Source organism: Panthera tigris, chromosome A2, assembly GCF_018350195.1.
Source record: "Panthera tigris isolate Pti1 chromosome A2, P.tigris_Pti1_mat1.1, whole genome shotgun sequence".
Classification (NCBI taxonomy): Eukaryota; Metazoa; Chordata; class Mammalia; order Carnivora; family Felidae; genus Panthera; species Panthera tigris.
Genome location: NC_056661.1, coordinates 137,361,040 through 137,379,222, shown reverse-complemented (window position 1 = coordinate 137,379,222; position 18,183 = coordinate 137,361,040). Strand labels below are relative to the sequence as shown.

Sequence of the window (18,183 nt, the reverse complement as noted above, 5' to 3'; positions counted from 1 at the left end):
GAAAGATTAGTCAAAAAATCATCTTCTGTAAAATGAAAGGCGTCCGAAGAAATTAGGTAACTTAGTCACGGCTTCACACAGACCGTGCAATCCAAAGTAGTCGTCCTCCCTTCCATAGTACCATCTTGCTGCTTCTCAGGGGCATATAATTACGATTTAGGATAAATCGTATGTCCATATTTTTACCTCGATCCCACTATACGCAAGCAAGCCCAAGATGCCCAAAGACAGTTTGAAATTCAGTTGCTTGTTGCTCTCACTTTCAAATGGATCCCGGGCCTTAGACTCTAAAGAATGAAGATAGCACATACCAGAGCTTTGCATGCCAACTTTTAATTGACGGGTTTAGCATCTGTTTGAATTAAGGAGCAGGGCTTCCCACCCAAGTGGGTGACTGGTTCAGAGTCCTGCCAAGGCAAATGGGGAACTGGGAATCGTTTGGCCACTTAACTACTTAAATAGCAAACAGGCAGAACTTCTTTGTGCTTCTGGAAGAAACACTGAAAAACTGTAATAAAGAAGTATCAGCACGCTAGTTCTCAACACATGCTCCAGGATCAGTAGATTAGCATTCCCTGAGAACTTGTTATCTTTATCTTAACCATTGTTACTGGATCAGATCTCCTGGGAGTATGGTTCAGCAGTCTGTGATTTAACAAGCCTTCCAGACAATTCTGATGCATATTAAGTTTGAGAATCATGGGCCCAGCAAACAGTAGCTACTACCCTGGAGCTTTGCCAAAACCATGTTCTTTAAGCAACCACTGAGACAGGGATTCCCTTTACCCACAAGTACAAAATAGAGAGCTCGCTATTAGAGAAGCAGGGCCCCCTGCGAGTCGCTTCTGCCCTTTATAGCCCTTAATCACTTGTGTGGTCACTCTGAAAATGAGGTGGAATGCTAACAAGATGTTTTAAATTCCAGAAGATACCCCGCTCTAAATAGACTATTTTGTTGCATAGATGATGAGATTCACATATGCCTTTCGTATTTGTCCTTAGAGAAAGAGCTGAAAAGAGTTATTATCATTACTATTAAAAGGTTATTATTAACTTGGTGGAATTGCTTCTTTGAAAGCAGAGAGGGCACTGGCTTGAGCAACTCTGAAACGAGGTTACAGAGACTCTTCACTAAGAACGGCAGGTATGTGAGTTCTGTTTTTCAGTTGGTTTTGCTCACACACGGCCTGGAGCACATTTTATTTTGCTCTAACACACAGCTATCTCCTATCATACTAAGTATTTTTTCCCTACTTTTCTAAGAAGCGAATCGTGCTTGAATATGCAAAGGAAAGATTCAGCTATTTTATTAGTATATTTGCAGGTCTATTTCTTCAATTGCTTATTCAATTAATAGTGTATCTACTAGGTACCTGCAAGACACTGTCCTACGCAGAATAGAGTATAAATAGACAAATAAAACATTCCCTGCTTTACAAGAAGTTTATAATATAGAAGGGGAGATGAGATGAACACATAAGATTTAAAAATGTAACACAGAACATACTCTAGGCATCAGAGATATGTAAATAATGTGTGGTGAGGTCTCAGATAATTTGTTTAACATTTCTACTTTGAGGGTTTTTATGGGTCAACTTACAGATTGATTTGAATTCTAAGAAATGGCAGACAGGAAGGAATTCTAGGAGCCAAAAACCTCAGTAGCAATGCAAATCACAAAGCTTTGAGCATGATCAGGCAAAGATTAGTAGGCCAATACCAGGAAGCCCACACATGACCATCCCTGGGAGCTCCGTAAAAAAATAGCAATGCCTGAGTTCATTCTGCTCCCCTAAAATTCTGATATAATTTTCAGAAGTGAGGCCTCGGCACCGACTTTTTAAATTGTTAAGTTCCCTGAATAATTTGAGTGTGAGGACAGGCTTGAGAATCACACTACAACAGGGCTGGGGAGGTATCTGATACCATGGCCTGGGAAGCTTTGAATGCCACACCAAGAAACATGTCTTCTGATTAGAAGGAAATGAGACATCACTGAAGACTTCTGCACAGGGAAGTGATGTGATCAGAGCTATGTTTGTGAAATATTAAACTGGCAGTCATGGTGGGGGTGTGTTGTAGAAAGCACAGACCAGCAGCTGGGAGAGTATTTAATAGTTGCTGTGAGCATGAGAGGTGCGGAACGTGGAGCCATGGCACGGAGGAGGACTTGGTGTCCAACGTGTGTTGCAGCTGAAGGAGAGGGAGAACCTGACGGTGAGCTTTAGCGCCTGAGAGATTGAGCGGGTGCGGTACCAACAAGAGAAACACGGCAGGCAGAACCACAGATGTTGAAGGCGTGGGAGGTAATCGGTGCAGTTTGCTATATGTTGACGCAGTGACACACACAAACCAAAACATCTATCAGGTACTTGACAATCAAGACTCTAAAAGTCCTGCCTACAGAAAACAGATTAGGATTCAACATTATTCAAACATCATATCTCCAGAGATGTTTTTTAGTGAGATATAATTGCAGATAACATTATATTAGATTCAGGCACACAACATGATTCAATATGTGTATATTGCAAAATGTCCATCACAATAAGTGTACTTAACATGCATCACCACATGGTTACAAATGTATGTGTGTGTGTGTGTGTGTGTGTGTGTGTGTGTGACAAGAACTTTGACCATTTATTTTTGCAGCGACTTTCAAATATAAAATTCAGTGTAATTAACTGTAGTCACCATGCTGTCCATGATGTCCCTAGAACTTACTTCTCAATGGAAGTGTGTACCTTTTGGCCACCTTCACCCATTTTGCCCAGTCCTCCCACCACCACCTCTGGCTGCCACCAATCTGTTCCCCAGAGGAGATTATTGAATCTGCAGAGTAGAAAAATATCTTGAGGAAATCTCAAGATAGGGGGGAAAATGATGACTGGGGTAAATGTCTTGGAGAAAGCCCAAATTTGGAGGAAGGTCATAAAGAAGCAGCGTCAGAAAGGTTGGAGAAGCAGGAGAGGGCAGCATTAAGGAAGTTAAGGGAGAAAAGAGTTCATAAGAAAATTCCAGACCCTGTGGGACCCACTCAGTTCTAGGACAAGTATCTATTCCACTGGTTCACACATTTCACCAAGGTTGGGAAACACTGATAGGTAAGATCAAGGAAATTGAGAAATTACCTCAGTGAATTCACACTAAAGCTTAATTTCAGTTTTTAAAATATTTATATAACTCCTGAAGAATACCAATATTCTACTCATGATCAAATCTGCTCTTATACCAAAAACAATGCAAAAACAAAACAGTGGCTGTATTTTGTAAAAATTAAAAAAAAAGGAGTTTCCTGGTAAATTCTGGAAAAAAAAAACAACTTTAAGGGAGAAGGGAGTCATATTATTATTATTGAGGGTTAATTAGAGAGAGATTATGAAGAAAAAAATACTGACTTTTTCTTAAGTCTTCATCTCCCAAACTGTAGTCTGGACATCCACATCCACAAAGAGATAATGTTAGGAAGAAGCAACTTTAGCTAAAAAGAAGATGAAAAATAACAGAGGATATCTAGAGGGAAATATTGATTAATCATAATTAATTAGCTAATTAATTCTCCAGAGGGAAAAATCAAGTTTCAAAAGAAAGTGGGGAGGTTTACAATAATTATAAAATGGAGAGCAGAAAGCAAAAGTGCAAAAGTGAAGAGGCAGTCTTGAAACTGTGGTTAGATGTTTCCAAACTCCTCCCAAATTGAGGAAAATGTCTAAAATATTTCAAGCATCTGAATGTGATAATACACTAGCATAGTAAACACATTATATCTGGAGTCCCCAAACTCCCTTGTAGTTTATCCACATGCTCTGTCACTTGAAAAGTCCCATATGAAACAGTTTGCTTTTCTTTCCTGGAGTCTTTCCTTAATCTAAATATAATATGAATATTATTTGTTTTTACAAATTAGATCTGTCATTCAAAGCATAGTTTAGTCTACAGCAAAACCAAACAAAATGTCTAATGTCTAAAAAAAAAGTCTTTAATTCTAAAGAGTATGAAAAAAAAACAATGACCTGAAATAAATTACAGCTGACCCTGGAGTAGTATGGGGGTTAGGGGGTACCAAGCCCTGCAGGGTAGAAAATCTGTGTATAACTTTCAACTTCCTTAAAACTTAACCACTAATAGCCCACTGTTGACTGAAAGCCTTACCAATAACATGAATAGTTGACTAACATACATTTTGTATGTTACATGTATCATATGCTGTATTATTACAATAAAGTAAGATACAGAAAAGAAATGTTATTAAGAAAATCATAAGGAAGGGGAGCCTAGGTGGCTCAGTGGGTTGTGTCCGACTTGGCCTCTGGTCACGATTTCACGGTTCATGAGTTCGAGCCCTGCATCAGGCTCTGTCGTGACAGCTCAGAGCCTGGAGCCTGCTTCAGATCCTCTGTCTCCCTCGCTCTCCGCCCCTCCCCTGCTCACACTCTCTCTTCCAAAAATAAATAAAACATTAAAAAAAAAAAAAGACAGAAATTCACAAGGAAGAGCAAATACATTTATAGGACTGTACTGTAAGAAATCCAAATATAAACGGACCCGCATGGTTCAAATCTGTGTTAAGAGCCAACTGTATTTATAAAAATTTGAGATGAAAACAACACAGAACATCAACCAAAGTTCCCAAATTTACCTGTACTTTGGAATCACCTGGAGATTTTAAACTCGTGATATCCAGGCCAGAACTCTAGATCCATTCAATAAGAAGATCTGGGGCTAGAAGTTAGCAAATGGGAGTTTAAGGCTCCTCACAGAATTTCAATGGACAGCCAAGTTTGAGAAACCCTGATCTAAAAAGATCAGTGGGAATCCATGTTACCTAGTGTCTGAAATGAGTTCAGTATTTTAACTGGTCACTGAATTTGGCTATTAATTTTGTAACTGAGGCAAAACCAGGTGAAATGTAGGTTTCTGTTACTCTATATAAAGCAAGCATATGTATTTGCCAGGGGCAAAAAACTGCAAGGATTTTTTTCCTTCACACTAAACCAAATAATACTACAGTATGTTATTTGTGATGTGGTTAAATAAAATCAATAGCATTGCAAAAAAATGTTAACGCTGTCCCTTTTTTAAAAAATAAAAGTAGCAGAAAGTGCATTTAAGGAAAACGTTCAGAAAAAGTATCTTCAAAGCTCTATTAAACATTTCCCAGCTTTGGAAAATTTAAATACCCAATCTGGTTCCTATGAAACTTAAAAAGATCAAACGATTAGAAGGAAGCTAGGCTTGAAGGAGAAATGTTGGGGATTTCGGTAAACATCTGGTTACCATTTTCAATGGTAAGAACCAACCCACTTAAGGAAGTAGTTTCATTTCTTTGGAGTAAAAATGAGACACTGGCTTTTTGTTCTCTTTGCACAGTGGAGGGTAAAGGAAACATTAGAATGGAGAGGTCACTTGAAGCTCAACTTTTATAAATAAGAAAGCTTTTTTCAAAAAGTAAAGTAAATTGAACTCAGGTCTCTGTAGTATAAACAACTCAACTGAGTTAGGGTTAAATAAACATTCCTCGAGCTCTAGTGTGCCAATTAAAGAACAAATTCTGTTTGGTCATAAATACATCAGTACTTCTATAAGCACTGAGGAAAATAACAATAAACCTGAACACACAATTACTGCGTGTCATAATACAATAAAATTGAATGGTGCAGACCTGTAAGTTTCTTTGATTCAATTTCCTTTTTTTCCCCAGTTTGATTAACGAAAGGCACAGAAGCACTTCTGATATCATCCAAAACCCATTACTTGCATAATAAAAAACATATGTCAAAGGTGTTCTAGGTGAAATACTGACAAGGCAAAACACACTCTGCCTTTTAAATGTGACCTTTACTCTTTCGTCTTCTTGCTAAATGTTCATATAGCATATTAAACTCAGGAAAGCAGCAGGGGTGCTGGTTTCAGGCTGGTGACAGGAAGGAAGGAGAAGAGACTTCATTAGGCTCTTGAGTTTTAAATGATCAGTGGAAGCATCTGCTATCGACATGCACTACTAGCCAAAGGGGATCACCTCCCACTTTGCCTCCAGACCAATGTTTCTCCACTCCTTTGCTTACCATTCCTCTCTTCTGCCCTTGGACATGAGACTAAAAAGACTCAAGAGAAAGGATCCCTAGAATGATGAGGTTTAAAATCGTGTCTTACTTTCTCTCGTTCCATGGTCATGAATGTTATAGAGACGATCTGAAAAAGACTTGGGTGGTGATTTTCCTCATTCTCCTGAGGAATAAAACAACCGCTGGGCAGCACCCCTGACTTGACTCTGTTCCCACAACACTTCCTGTGTTCTGAGATGGGCAGATCCCCTGCTGGGCAACTCTGACTGATAAAACGTTCATCCTTAAATGGGTCCTGGTTATGTCTTCTAGGGTTGCTACAAATAAATCTTGTACCCAAGTGTCCCGTTAAACAGTGGGGAAACAAAAATATTGGTCCAACTACTTGCAGGGCCTCCCAGAAACATTCTTTGCAATTGGAACCATCTATTTTCTTGTGGCTGTTGCAGATCTGGTTTCGGTGGCGACTGGAGAAATATGCCCTCTTCAAGTACACGTAAATAATTCTCACCCAATGATAAAATATACTGTGTGTCAGAGTCTCTTGGACCATATATTACTTAGACTCTATCCCGGGAGCAAGTTAAAAACTTTTGGAAAATATTTATTCTCTCTTAGGCCACTGCTCCGTTCTATGAACTAAAACACTGATTTGCTAAATAGGACCTGGAAAATATGAAAGAGAAATGTGATGGTGATTCTGTTTCTGCAGGGAAGGTGTATATTATAAATATATATTTTTGCAAAGCAGAGGATTGGAAGAGAACAAGCAGGAATATTTTACACTATGCTCAGCAAAGAAGTAGAGAGCATAATGTAGATGACAAACAGGACCTAAATGACAAGATGGGGGTTCTGACCCTTGATGCTTTCTATGTTCACAAGCCGCAAAAGCTGTATGCTTACTTTTACGTGTCCTTTATTGGAGAATATTTGTTAGGTAACATTTCGTGTTTCATTGTTTTGTGGAATAGTAAACTTCCGGTGAATCAATCATCACCTCTCAGCAAGTAACTCACAAATCTTCATCTCCTGCCCTGGCCTCTCTACTTTCTTCAGTTACTGCTAAATACATTTATAGAAAAGCTCACAGCACCTGAGACTGAATATGTTTAGAACTAAACTCATCCATCCTCCTCCAGAACCAACAGGCAGTAGCACTGATCAAAGTGACAGAGGAGTCTTAAAAGCAAAAGAAGAGAAGAATTCTGAAAAATGGACACAAGCACTTAAAACCCTCAACAGGTAGTATCAGTCCTATTTACTTACCATATTTGTTGATGAATTATTTTTATATAAGAACAGATTTGAGCATGGGTAGAGTATCAGAGTTCCTGTAAAGTTATGTAAAAATAAAAGGTTTATCAATTAAGTTTTAATGTGAATTCTCTGAAGTAGTTGACCATTTAAGGAGCTCAAATACTGGTACACTGTTCTCCATTTGTTCACGTATTCAACTGTATTTGATACATATTTATTTTGTGCCTCTGGATGGAAAGCATGGTTTTAAGGGATAAGCGGAATAGATATGGTCCCTGACTTCAAGAAACTTACAGATTATTATTATTATTTTTAATGAGGGGTCTTTTCCAAGGGAATGATCCAGGAGACTGTGTTGGAATTTCAGGAGCATTTACAGCCCAGACCTTTCAATGGGAACATGTAAGTTGATAAAGAGGGCCTTGAAAACACCTATTAAGTTCATTTATCACAAAATATCCAGCAGCAGCACCCCTATATTCTTCATATATGTGTATCTCCCGAGAAAGGAATCTCCATAATCTCCTTTCTGTTAGTTAGTTCTTGACAGTAATAACAATATTAGCTCCCATTTCTGGAGTGCCTGTAACATGGCATTCACAGAACAATCCAAAACAATCAAATCCCAAAGGGAAAAATAGAGCTTTCAGAGGTTAAGTAACTTGTCCAAGGTTGTATAACCATTAAAGGAAATACTAGAACTCAACCCAGGTTTGATCTTACTCCAAAGCTTATTCTTTTTAATTACCACAGTCTACAACCTCTCCAAGAAAGCAATTATTGTGGTTAAGCCCTTCCTACTTACGGGTAATTTAAATCTCAACTTCCTTATAGCATCTTTTGAATACAAATAAACTAAAGAAAACTTGAAATATGCTTTCCATCACAAAAGTTAAGATTTGTCTGTAGCAGATGTTTCTTTTCCATACAAATCTCAGAAACAGCTTCTGGCAAGTAGCCCTTATAAAAGAAAACTTCAAAATCCAACTAAATTTCAAATGGTACATGGATGTGTTGGACATTTTTACGGGTGCAAGTGAATGTAAATAAAAATATAGGAGGATGGAAAACTATTAAATTATAAACAGGGAAGGAAATAGGCTTTTTCTTTTCTAATATATTTTCCACAACATTAAGTAGTGATCTGTATCTTTCGCTCTATTAACTATATCTTTTAATAGTGCTTCTCAAGAACACAGTTGGATAAATTACAGTATCCTTATGGTGGGGTTGGGGGAGGCTGTGAAGCAACATTATTTAAAATACAATTCTCCAGAACATACTCTATCAAGTTTAATATCAATACAAATATCAATAAACACCATCATAGTATTAACTCTAGCCCTTCTTAGAAATGCCTTCACTACATCATGCTGTTAACGTTATACTCTCAGCTTGTGTTGGAAGTTTGCTATCTGAACCAAGATATGACATCCACTTCATTTGCAATACAAATGTTGCTCTGGCTATTGACCCATTATATAACTTAGGGTTGTCTACATAATAATTCCTTCAAAAAACTTATTTTAAATATACTACTTGGGCATGTGGAAGGTTAGGGGAAGGAACATAGTGTTCCCTTCTTTCTGAGTGTAAAATTTCTATTCTTTCCCTTGTTGCTTTTGGCTCAAGCCAAAATTAAGCTTAAATTATGGTAACTAAGAGGAATATCCAGTTTGAGCCCTAATTTTATATTTCCATTTTAGTAATTTCATTATTATATGTTCTAGTGTAAACCATCAAATCCTTTTTGAATGAGGTTTGGTATAAGTTAAAAAACTAAACCATCTGAGTCCTAAAGTTTAACCATCAGCTTGGTAGGGGATCAAGTGACATAGAATTAGTCTAAATACATAGGTCAGCAAACTTTTTCTATTAGGGCCCAATAAATGCTTTAGGTGTTAAGAGCCATATAGTCGCGGTTGCAACTACTCAACTCTGCCTTTGCAGAACAAAGCAGCCAAAGATAGTATGAAAACAAATGTGTGGCTGTGTTCCAATAAAGCTTTGTTTGCAAAACAAGCGTTGGGCCAGATTTGGCCAGGGGGCCATAGTTTGCCAACCCCTGGAAAGAAAATCAATGTGGTCTTGCACTTTCTGTATTTCTTCAAAAAAACATTCCACGTAAAACACCCAAGTTACAAAAACAAGAGCAATGCGAAACCGAAACCGTAAGAGTAACCAATTCCGCAGCTTTGACAGCAGTTGGCATTTGTTTTGCATGTGACTATATAATATGTCTAATTTAGAAGTGCAAAGTATATTCAGAAGTGAACAGAAAACTGCTAAATATGTACTACTCTTCAAGTACACAGAAATAATTCTGATCCAATGATACTACCTACTGAGTCAGAGTCTCAGGGACCACAATACTACTTGGACGTTACAATGAGTTTAAGAACTTTTGGAAAACATTTACTTTCTTTTAGGCTACTATACTATTCCATGTACTAAAGCACTGGTTTACTAAATAGTACCTAGATACTAGGAAGGGCAATAATTGCTTGGTGCTTCTATCTTTTCCTTTGGAGAATTATATGCTCTTATAAATACAGGGACATAAGATATATTTTTCCAAAGCAAGGACTGAAGGACCATAAAGTATATGTTTTACATGCTGCTAAGTTTTGTAGGTTTAAACCTGTAAAGACAATTGTTCTCTTACTGTTTCAAAATCAGCTTAAAGATGAAATGTTTGTAAATACCTATATAGTTAAAACTTAAATTTTTTAAATATGTTTATTTATTTTTGGGAGAGACAGAGAGAGCACAAATCGGGGAGGGGCAGAGAGAGAGGGAGACAGAGTCTACAGCAGGCTCCAGGCTCTGAGCTGTTAGCACAGAGCCCGACATGGAGCTTGAACGCCTTAACCACAAGATCATGACCTGAGCAGAAGTCAGACATTGAACTGACTGAGCTACCCAGGGGAGCCATAGTTAAAACTTAAGTAGTACAATGGCATTATAGCAAACAGACTTTTGCATTGTTTTATTCCCAAAACTAACTCTAAAGATTGTTATTTTTTGAGCCAACAGTATATCCCTTAGGATGGTGTGCCCCAATGGACTATATATCAGAATCACAAGTGTCTGTTTTTAACATATAAATTTCTAGGCCCCACTCCCAGACTACTGAATAAAAAATATTGGCTGGGCTTTACTTTGTCTCCTCCCAGAACTCTGATGGGGCAGACAAAGTGGTTAAATTCTCACCACATACTAACATGAAGTAATATCATTATTGCATTTAACAGATAAAAGAACTAAAGCTCAAAGAACCTAACTTGCTTAAAGTCACATATCCAGGGCCTGACTGTCTTTCCCGATAGAGCCACCAACTTCTGTTATGTCACTACAATGGAATTAATCAGGGAAAAAACATGACGCCCACATTGTAACTTAGAACCTGAGACTGCTTACTTTTCCTTTCAATAAATGTTTACTAAGTAGTAAGGAAACTGAATAAAATATAAAACCCAAATATTACTCTACAAAAACTGATTATACTTAATAGTGGAATGTTGCCTAGGTAAGACCCTTTTATTTTTGCTAATTTTTATCCACTTCTGGCCTTAAAGGTTTAAAAAAGAAAAAAGGAGCCCCAGGGACTCCTGGGTGGCTCAGTGGGTTGAGCATCCGACTTTAGCTCTGGTCATGATCTCGTGGTTTGTTAGTTTGAGCCCCGCATCCGGCTCTGTGCTAACAGCTCAGAGCCTGGAGCCTGCTTCAGATTCTGTCTCTCTGTCTCTCTCTCTCTCTCTCTCTCTCTCTCTCTGCCCCTCCTCTGCTCAGCTCTGTCTCACTCTCTTTTAAAAATAAATAAACATCAAAAAAAAAAAAGTAGCCCCAGGCTGGAAAGAGGCCATCTGTGCTTCAAAGGATGGCACACAAAGAGGTCAGCAGAAGTGATTGGGGTCAAATCAGAAGAGGAGAGAAAGGCAGGTAAAATGGATAGGTAGACAGGGGAAAATTTATCTTGTATTTATTTTCCTACAACCAAGAATGTATTTTATAAACATGTCAAATCTGCACCTGGGCACTTAGTAATATTTGTGGTAGTACCTGATTGATTTTGGATGTAATACTTTCAAATTTCAGTTTAGCAAAGAGAAGAAACTGCAATGATGAAGTGAAAGATAGGTGGGGTAGGTCTCCGGATCATTCTGAATTGCCCCCACTCCCCCCAAGATGCTCGGCATGGAGAAAGGAAGTTTAAATGTGCCAGTATAACATCATACTTTCTGCTGCTGTACATATAGGCAAAGAAGCATTAGGGGAATATGCGAAACTAAAGAGAAATGAATTTTGTAATAATCAAATCTTTAGAAAATATATTTGTAATGAGTACCCCAATTCAAACATTATCTACAGCTTAAATTTGTGGCCATGGAAAATAAGCTTCAATAAAAAAGTGATTCTGTTTCTTATATGTTAGAAAATCAAGGAAATGTTAGATCATGGTCACAGAACTTTTTGTTTAATTTCTAGATATTTTATGTTGCTCTCACAGTGAAAACTACAAAATCAAGTGAAAACCAAAAATCAGTTTTCCATACTCATGAAACTGAGGCCTTATCCAGGAATAATATCTTATTACACCGAGAAGAAGAAACCAAGAAAGAATGAGGAAAAGGATGTTGTAGAAGAGGAGGGAAGGTGGAATAAGAGAGCCAAATCAGTATTTACACTGACAAATTCTGGTGACACCATCTCCTTATCTTATGCTGGGCCTACCAGCTCCTCTGGCTGCCAGATTTCATTGCCTTCAGGCTGTCTGTCTTTGCACTTTCTTGATATTTGGAAGCCTCAAAGTAATTCTCCCTTTTCTTGTAAAACTGACCCAGACATTAAGGGAGAGAGCAGACATACTCCTTCTAAATTGCAAACAGATGAAATTGAAAATTGAAACTGAACTAAAGTTGAAATGCACAGAGAATCCAGGTCGTCCACATACTCAGTAGCGGTACCAAGGAGGTCGAGAAACAGGCATTTCAGACAACAGTGCTGTGTAATCATGGCTGATGTTTTCACATGGCACATAGGTGGTGGTTATACATTCAATCACCTAGGTCAATGATGGGCTAAAATGTTTTATGAAGGTGGAGGGTGCCTGGGTGGCTCAGTCGGTTAAGCATCCGACTCTTGGTTTGGGCTCAGCTCATGATTTCGAGGTTCCTGAGTTCGAGCCCCACGCTGACAGTGCAGAGCCTGCTTGGGATTCTCTCTCTCTCTCTGCCCCTCCCCTGCTCACACTCTGTGTGTGTGTGTCTCTCTCTCAAAATAAATAAATAAGCTTTTTTAAAAAAGTAACTAAAAGGTTTTTGGGGATGAGAAGGAGGCTATACATTCTATATCTTTCCTTAACATGGATAAATGTTTTTCTGACAAATACCATTTATGGATGTTCCAGAACTTTCGGTTGGTCCTTAACAGAACCAACTGCAACGACGTTTGTAAGATTTGTTTTCAGCACTCTTTGACATTCCAGAGCTTTTACCTTCCTTTTTGTTTTTCTCATTTGCTTCCAGAAGCACAAGGCTCTAGACTTCCATACTACAACCAGTGGGGCAGGGATGAGCAAATGGCATTCCTGAAGACCTGTCCTAATGGCCCATACTCTGTACATTTTCAGGATGTTTCTTTTCACCCAAGTCTATCTTTTGGGGCCCTATCCTTCAAAAGCTTTGCTAGCAAGGTAGCTTATAGCTTTACTACCAGTGTGGTAAAAGTGAACCTGGTGAAGGGTAATTGTGGCTTAAGGTCTCCCCAACCTCATTCATTCACTGGCATAAGTTTGCACTTTAAAGAGCAAGGTGGAGTGTATCTGTCACATGGTTAGTTGCTCAGGAACCGCTAGTTGTTATTCTCATTGCCCTTTTTGACCCTCATCATCTGCTCAACTTTCTTTTCAAATACCTTGTTTAAAAACTTGTCTTTTATTTCTCGTTTCAAATGATAGAAATAAAAGTACTTGACTAGTAATAGTGTCTGTGATAAATATCCATACTTTTTCCCCATTTTAGAGCCAATCTGTGAATCACATTTAAGCCGGCTTCTCAAAACAATTTCCAGCACATTCTACTTGCAGTCAGATGAAGTGGCAATTTTCTTAAAATATGGAGCAGTTTGGTGCTGGGCAGAACATGTATTCAGGCTCATAAACATAAACATTTTTTATGTAGCATTTAAATATGAACTATGCAACTCCAAAATGCTACAAAAATATAAACAAAGTAATTTCAGGAATAAAGAAATAGAGCTAAAGAAAAATTGAGAGGAAGTAAAAAAGGAGCCAAATTTTCTTTGATGCAAGAAAGGGGATCATGGGTAAAATTTTGTTTTTATAAATTTCTTTAGGGGGAGATAGTAGCACATTCTAAAAATTGTTTAGCATTGTATGTCAAGCAGCTATGGCGTTTTCTTCTTATTCTGACCTTTTTCTAGCAGCCCCAGCCCAAGACCAGCACCAAGCCTTTCTTCAGCGATGACGACCGAGTAGCGATGCTGAGTGAGGACGTGCTGATGGAGCTGAAACTCCATTTTGCTGGAGGAAGGAGGCCTGTAGAGGACGGCCCTTCTGTCATGGCTCCCAAAGTGTATCTTTATCGATTTCTCGATCTAAAAAAAAAAGAAGAAGAAGAAAAAGAAAGAAAGGAGGCATAAAAATTCAAGAGGAAAAAGTAGCACACTTTGCCTTGAAGGACATCATTAATGCAAATCAAGGGCCATTCAGAAAGTTACCCTTCAAGTTGTTCTCTGGAAATGAAAGACAAATTCTCTGAAAGGCTGGCAAGGGCAAAAGTGACCTCATAGGCAAGAACCGAAGGTGAATTGAATTTTTCTCTCTATTACAGAGAGATGAAAATTTTAGGCCATTAAAATACAGAGGTCCTGGAGGAATACTGTTGCATAGAAATACAGAACTCAACTCTAGCTGAAAATATAAATTAATAGCAATGCCTTTCATCTGCATTGTGCTTGTATAAAATACTTCCAGCTGCATTATCTTCTAACAGTGCTTTTTAAGTAAACAAGGGAGAGGAAACAGACTCAGAGAGGATGGATTTTGTGCTGGAAGGACACGGTTAGGAACGGGGAGAGCTGAGAAGCAATTTCAGAGCCCTCTGGAGATACACAGTGCTGCTTCTCCTCTCAATCAGAACACAGCAAAATTGGAATGCATCTCAGGGTGGCAGGCTGGGTCTCTGCCCAAGATCCAGAGCATCATAATTTCAGGTTCTTCCTTCCATAGTTATTGATCGCCCAAATAAATATTCCTCTTTCTCACGACAGTGTTTGAAATTCCATTAACAAAAGGGAATTTTCCAATTGACAAAGTAGAAAGAGTGCTGATATTTGAGTTCATTATAAGGTGTAATTGTAGACATTGGGTATTTTCCTGAAAACCTGAGATTAAAACTGGATAAAGTAGACATTTTTTTGTTACCGAAAGGAGCAGTGAGATTGGATGGGGGTTTGAGCAAAACCTGGGAGAGACTGAAGAAGAGGAGACAAAGTATTGGAGAAGGAAGATGAGGGAGAAGAGATAAAAAACAAAATTGGGAATCCAAACTACGTTTAGTGACACCTCTGAATCGAACTGTCCGGTTATGGATCTAAAAGTATGTACCACATGCCTCTTCACTACTTAAAGTTCTTTATTATTTCCCATTAATGATAGAATCAACTCCAAATCTTCATCAAGGAACACAAGGTCATTCAAACTTAAGCCCTGTCTTTCTTCTCTGTTCATATCACATACCTTCATACACATACCTGTGTCTTCTACTTAAATTCCTTTTTCTCTCTCCATTCATCCATCTGGCTAACTCTGAATCAAACATCACCTCTTTTGGAAAGTTTTCATTGAAATACACCCTTTTGTTAGCACTTAGGAAAGGAAATGTGCATCTCTCCCTGATGTGAGCTCATTACAGGCAGTATGCATGTACACACAGGATGTGTTTAATAAATGAAGATATCTATGAAATTAATGAGCCATAGTGGTCTATCAAGATCTTTTGTAAACTCTCCGAGGGCAGGAACTATATCCTATTTTTCACTGCATACGAATTATCTCCATCTGTAAATGGACTGACAAAGCACAATGACGTGCAGAAAAACACAAACTCTGGAGAGACTGCTGGGTTTGAATCCCCTGGTTCTGCCAGAACTATTTGTGTGACCTTGGATAATACCTTCCTCCTAAGGGCGCTGTGAGAACTAAAGGGTTAATGTTTGTGAATGGCTTAGAACTGTGCATGGTATACTATACACATAGAAAGACCATCTATGTGTTTTTTAAATAATAATATAAAAAACAAAGAATCAGAAAAACTTTCTGAATCTGAGCTCTGCCTGGCACACAGTAACATAGGCTTTGAATACTTGTGTAGTGGATTTAATAGAAAGGAACAGAAACTAGCTAAGCACACCTCCCCTGCATGGTACTTTGGGCAAACCTGATTGATTAGATACTTTCCCTTGTTAAAGGATATTGTGTTTTCTTGATAATGAAACTATTTAAACTCAAAAATTTAACTGCCTATTGGGACACGATTCCCCAGCCAATATCATTGTTTGTCATGGTAAACTTATTAGAAGGAGTCTTTGAAGCCAAAAAACAGTTGAGCCTTTGTCCACAGGAGTTAGAAGGAACCAGTATCCCACAGGAGGCCAAAATAAACAAACATGCATCTAGGTGCAAGGGGAAGACAGATGCTTCCAAATATATCGTTGTCACTCAAGCAAAATGCAGAGTGCCCAGAATTCCCTTCTCACATTATTTTCTTTCGTAATCACAGGATGCTCCTCTCTATTACAGCTGGCTCAAGTAGAGCAGTGATTTCACATGAGGTGAGTGTATTTTCAAACTTGACGTTATTATTATTTTGAAAGATACACCCCTCCCTTCCCCCCCCCCCCCGACCAGGATCAGTTTAAGCCATAGCCATGTGGCTCTTGCCAGTATATCTTACAAAAATATATTTTAAATAAAGTATAATAAGTGGCCATATTCTATAATAACCTTTATAGCATAGACTGACATTTTCGCTCACATCTCAGACTACAGAGAATAATAGGAAGTGAGCTTGTCAGTCAAATTATGTTGTATTACCCTGTAATACAAACTGCTCCTGTCCTTGTCATATTTATAACAGACTGTATCAGCAAAATGGCCCTATACCAAGGGGCAAGAACGCTTTTAGCTGGTCCAATGACAGGTGCACACACTGCATATGCGAAATAAAAACTACGTGAACAATTATGTCAACCACACCAGCAAATGCAGGATTATCAAATGCCGAGAGAAGCACTTTGGGAACTGAGAGCTCTTGATTACTCCTACAATCCTGAAGATATATTTTTAGTGAAAGAATTTAACCTAGCCACCACTACTGCAACTAAACTTGAGACTCGCAGGCCTTCTGAGAAGACTTAGGAAAGAATGAATGTTACTGGATGTTGACACTCTGAGCTCCCAAGTCACTTCCCCCTCTCCCTTCTGGAAAGATCTGAAAAACTGTCCCTCAGAAATCACTTTGCCAGACTACATGAAAGTTATTTTAAAACTAAACACTTATTATTTTTATTGGAAAAACTTCAACATCTGAAACTTTTATACCACCTTAAATGAAGCAAAGGACAGAGTGTTGTAATAAACGACCTGGAGTGTTAGATGCAGCAATGTGGAGGATGAACAGGAGAGGAGTGGGGATCAGAAATCTGGATTTAAATTCAGAGTCTGCCTTGCTTCATCCACTGGGGAGAGTTGTTTTATCTCTCTACATCAGAGTTTTCTCATACGTATAGTTGAAATAACAAATCCTACTTCATGAAGTTGTAAGAGGAATTAAATGAATTTGCTATCTAAAGGTATCCAACACAGTGTCCCATTAATAAATGACGTTAACTATATATGATTAAACTGAGTAATATTATATTTTAATTCTGCTTTTCCACTAAGAACTCTTTCTTTTCTCAGTGAGAGAGAGAGAGAGAGAGAGAGAGAGAAGCAAAGGGAGAGAGAAAGAGAGAATCCACACTCAGTTGCAGAGCCCAATGCAGGGCTTGATCCCACAACCCTGGGATCATGACCTGAGCTGAAATCAAGAGCCAGACACTTAACCAACTGAGCCACACAGGCACCCCTCCCTTAAGAATTCTATCAGCTTTTCAATTAATATAGTTTTGTCTCTGTCATAAAAACCATTTCTGCAATAAGCTATATGCATCCATATATCTTGATGTATGTTTTTCTCTATATGACTCATCACCTTTTAATGTAAAAATAGATCTTATCTACTTACTGTGTTTACTGTCTCCCCAAACCATAAAAGTAGGTAAATAAAAGCATATATTTTTTCCATTTTGTTGATTTTTGTTTCCCCTACCTAAGAATACCACTGGGCACATAATGGGCACATAATAAATATTCTTTGAATGAATGAATACAAACATCTTTTTCTTCAATGTGTAAAAGTCTGGGTTATAAATACTACCATGGAAGATTGGGAATATAAAAGTGGTGAACATTTGTATTAAGAAATTTATTTCAGCAGAATTTCAAATAGGAGCAAGAATGACAAAAATAGAATTAAATGTTTGAGCAAAGTAATGAATTTGCAGCAAAAAAAAAATCAAATAAAGAGCTGTATTATTAAAGCACCATGTTTCTCAGTTACTTATAGTATTAAAAAATCTTCACCAGGACTTACCACAAAAAGCAAGAAATGCAGCTCTTTAAAATATAGAAGGGATGAAAAATAAAACTTGTTTTTTTCCACATGACAGATTTTTTTTCTAGATTTATTAAAGTAGCCATGTATTTATGACACCTTTTGATGCTCTAATACAA

General features: G+C 38.0%; 1 protein-coding gene across 3 annotated transcripts in view; it reads right to left on the bottom strand.

Moving 5' to 3' along the window:
• Positions 1 to 18,183, bottom strand: part of CPED1 (cadherin like and PC-esterase domain containing 1) — a 268,756-nt gene that overhangs the window by 227,927 nt on the left and 22,646 nt on the right. For all 3 annotated transcript variants that reach the window (XM_015540679.2, XM_007089175.3, XM_042970757.1), the window contains exon 2: positions 13,760 to 13,943. In XM_015540679.2, coding sequence (XP_015396165.2) covers positions 13,760 to 13,943 — 184 coding nt within the window. The remainder of the gene's footprint in view (positions 1 to 13,759; positions 13,944 to 18,183) is intronic.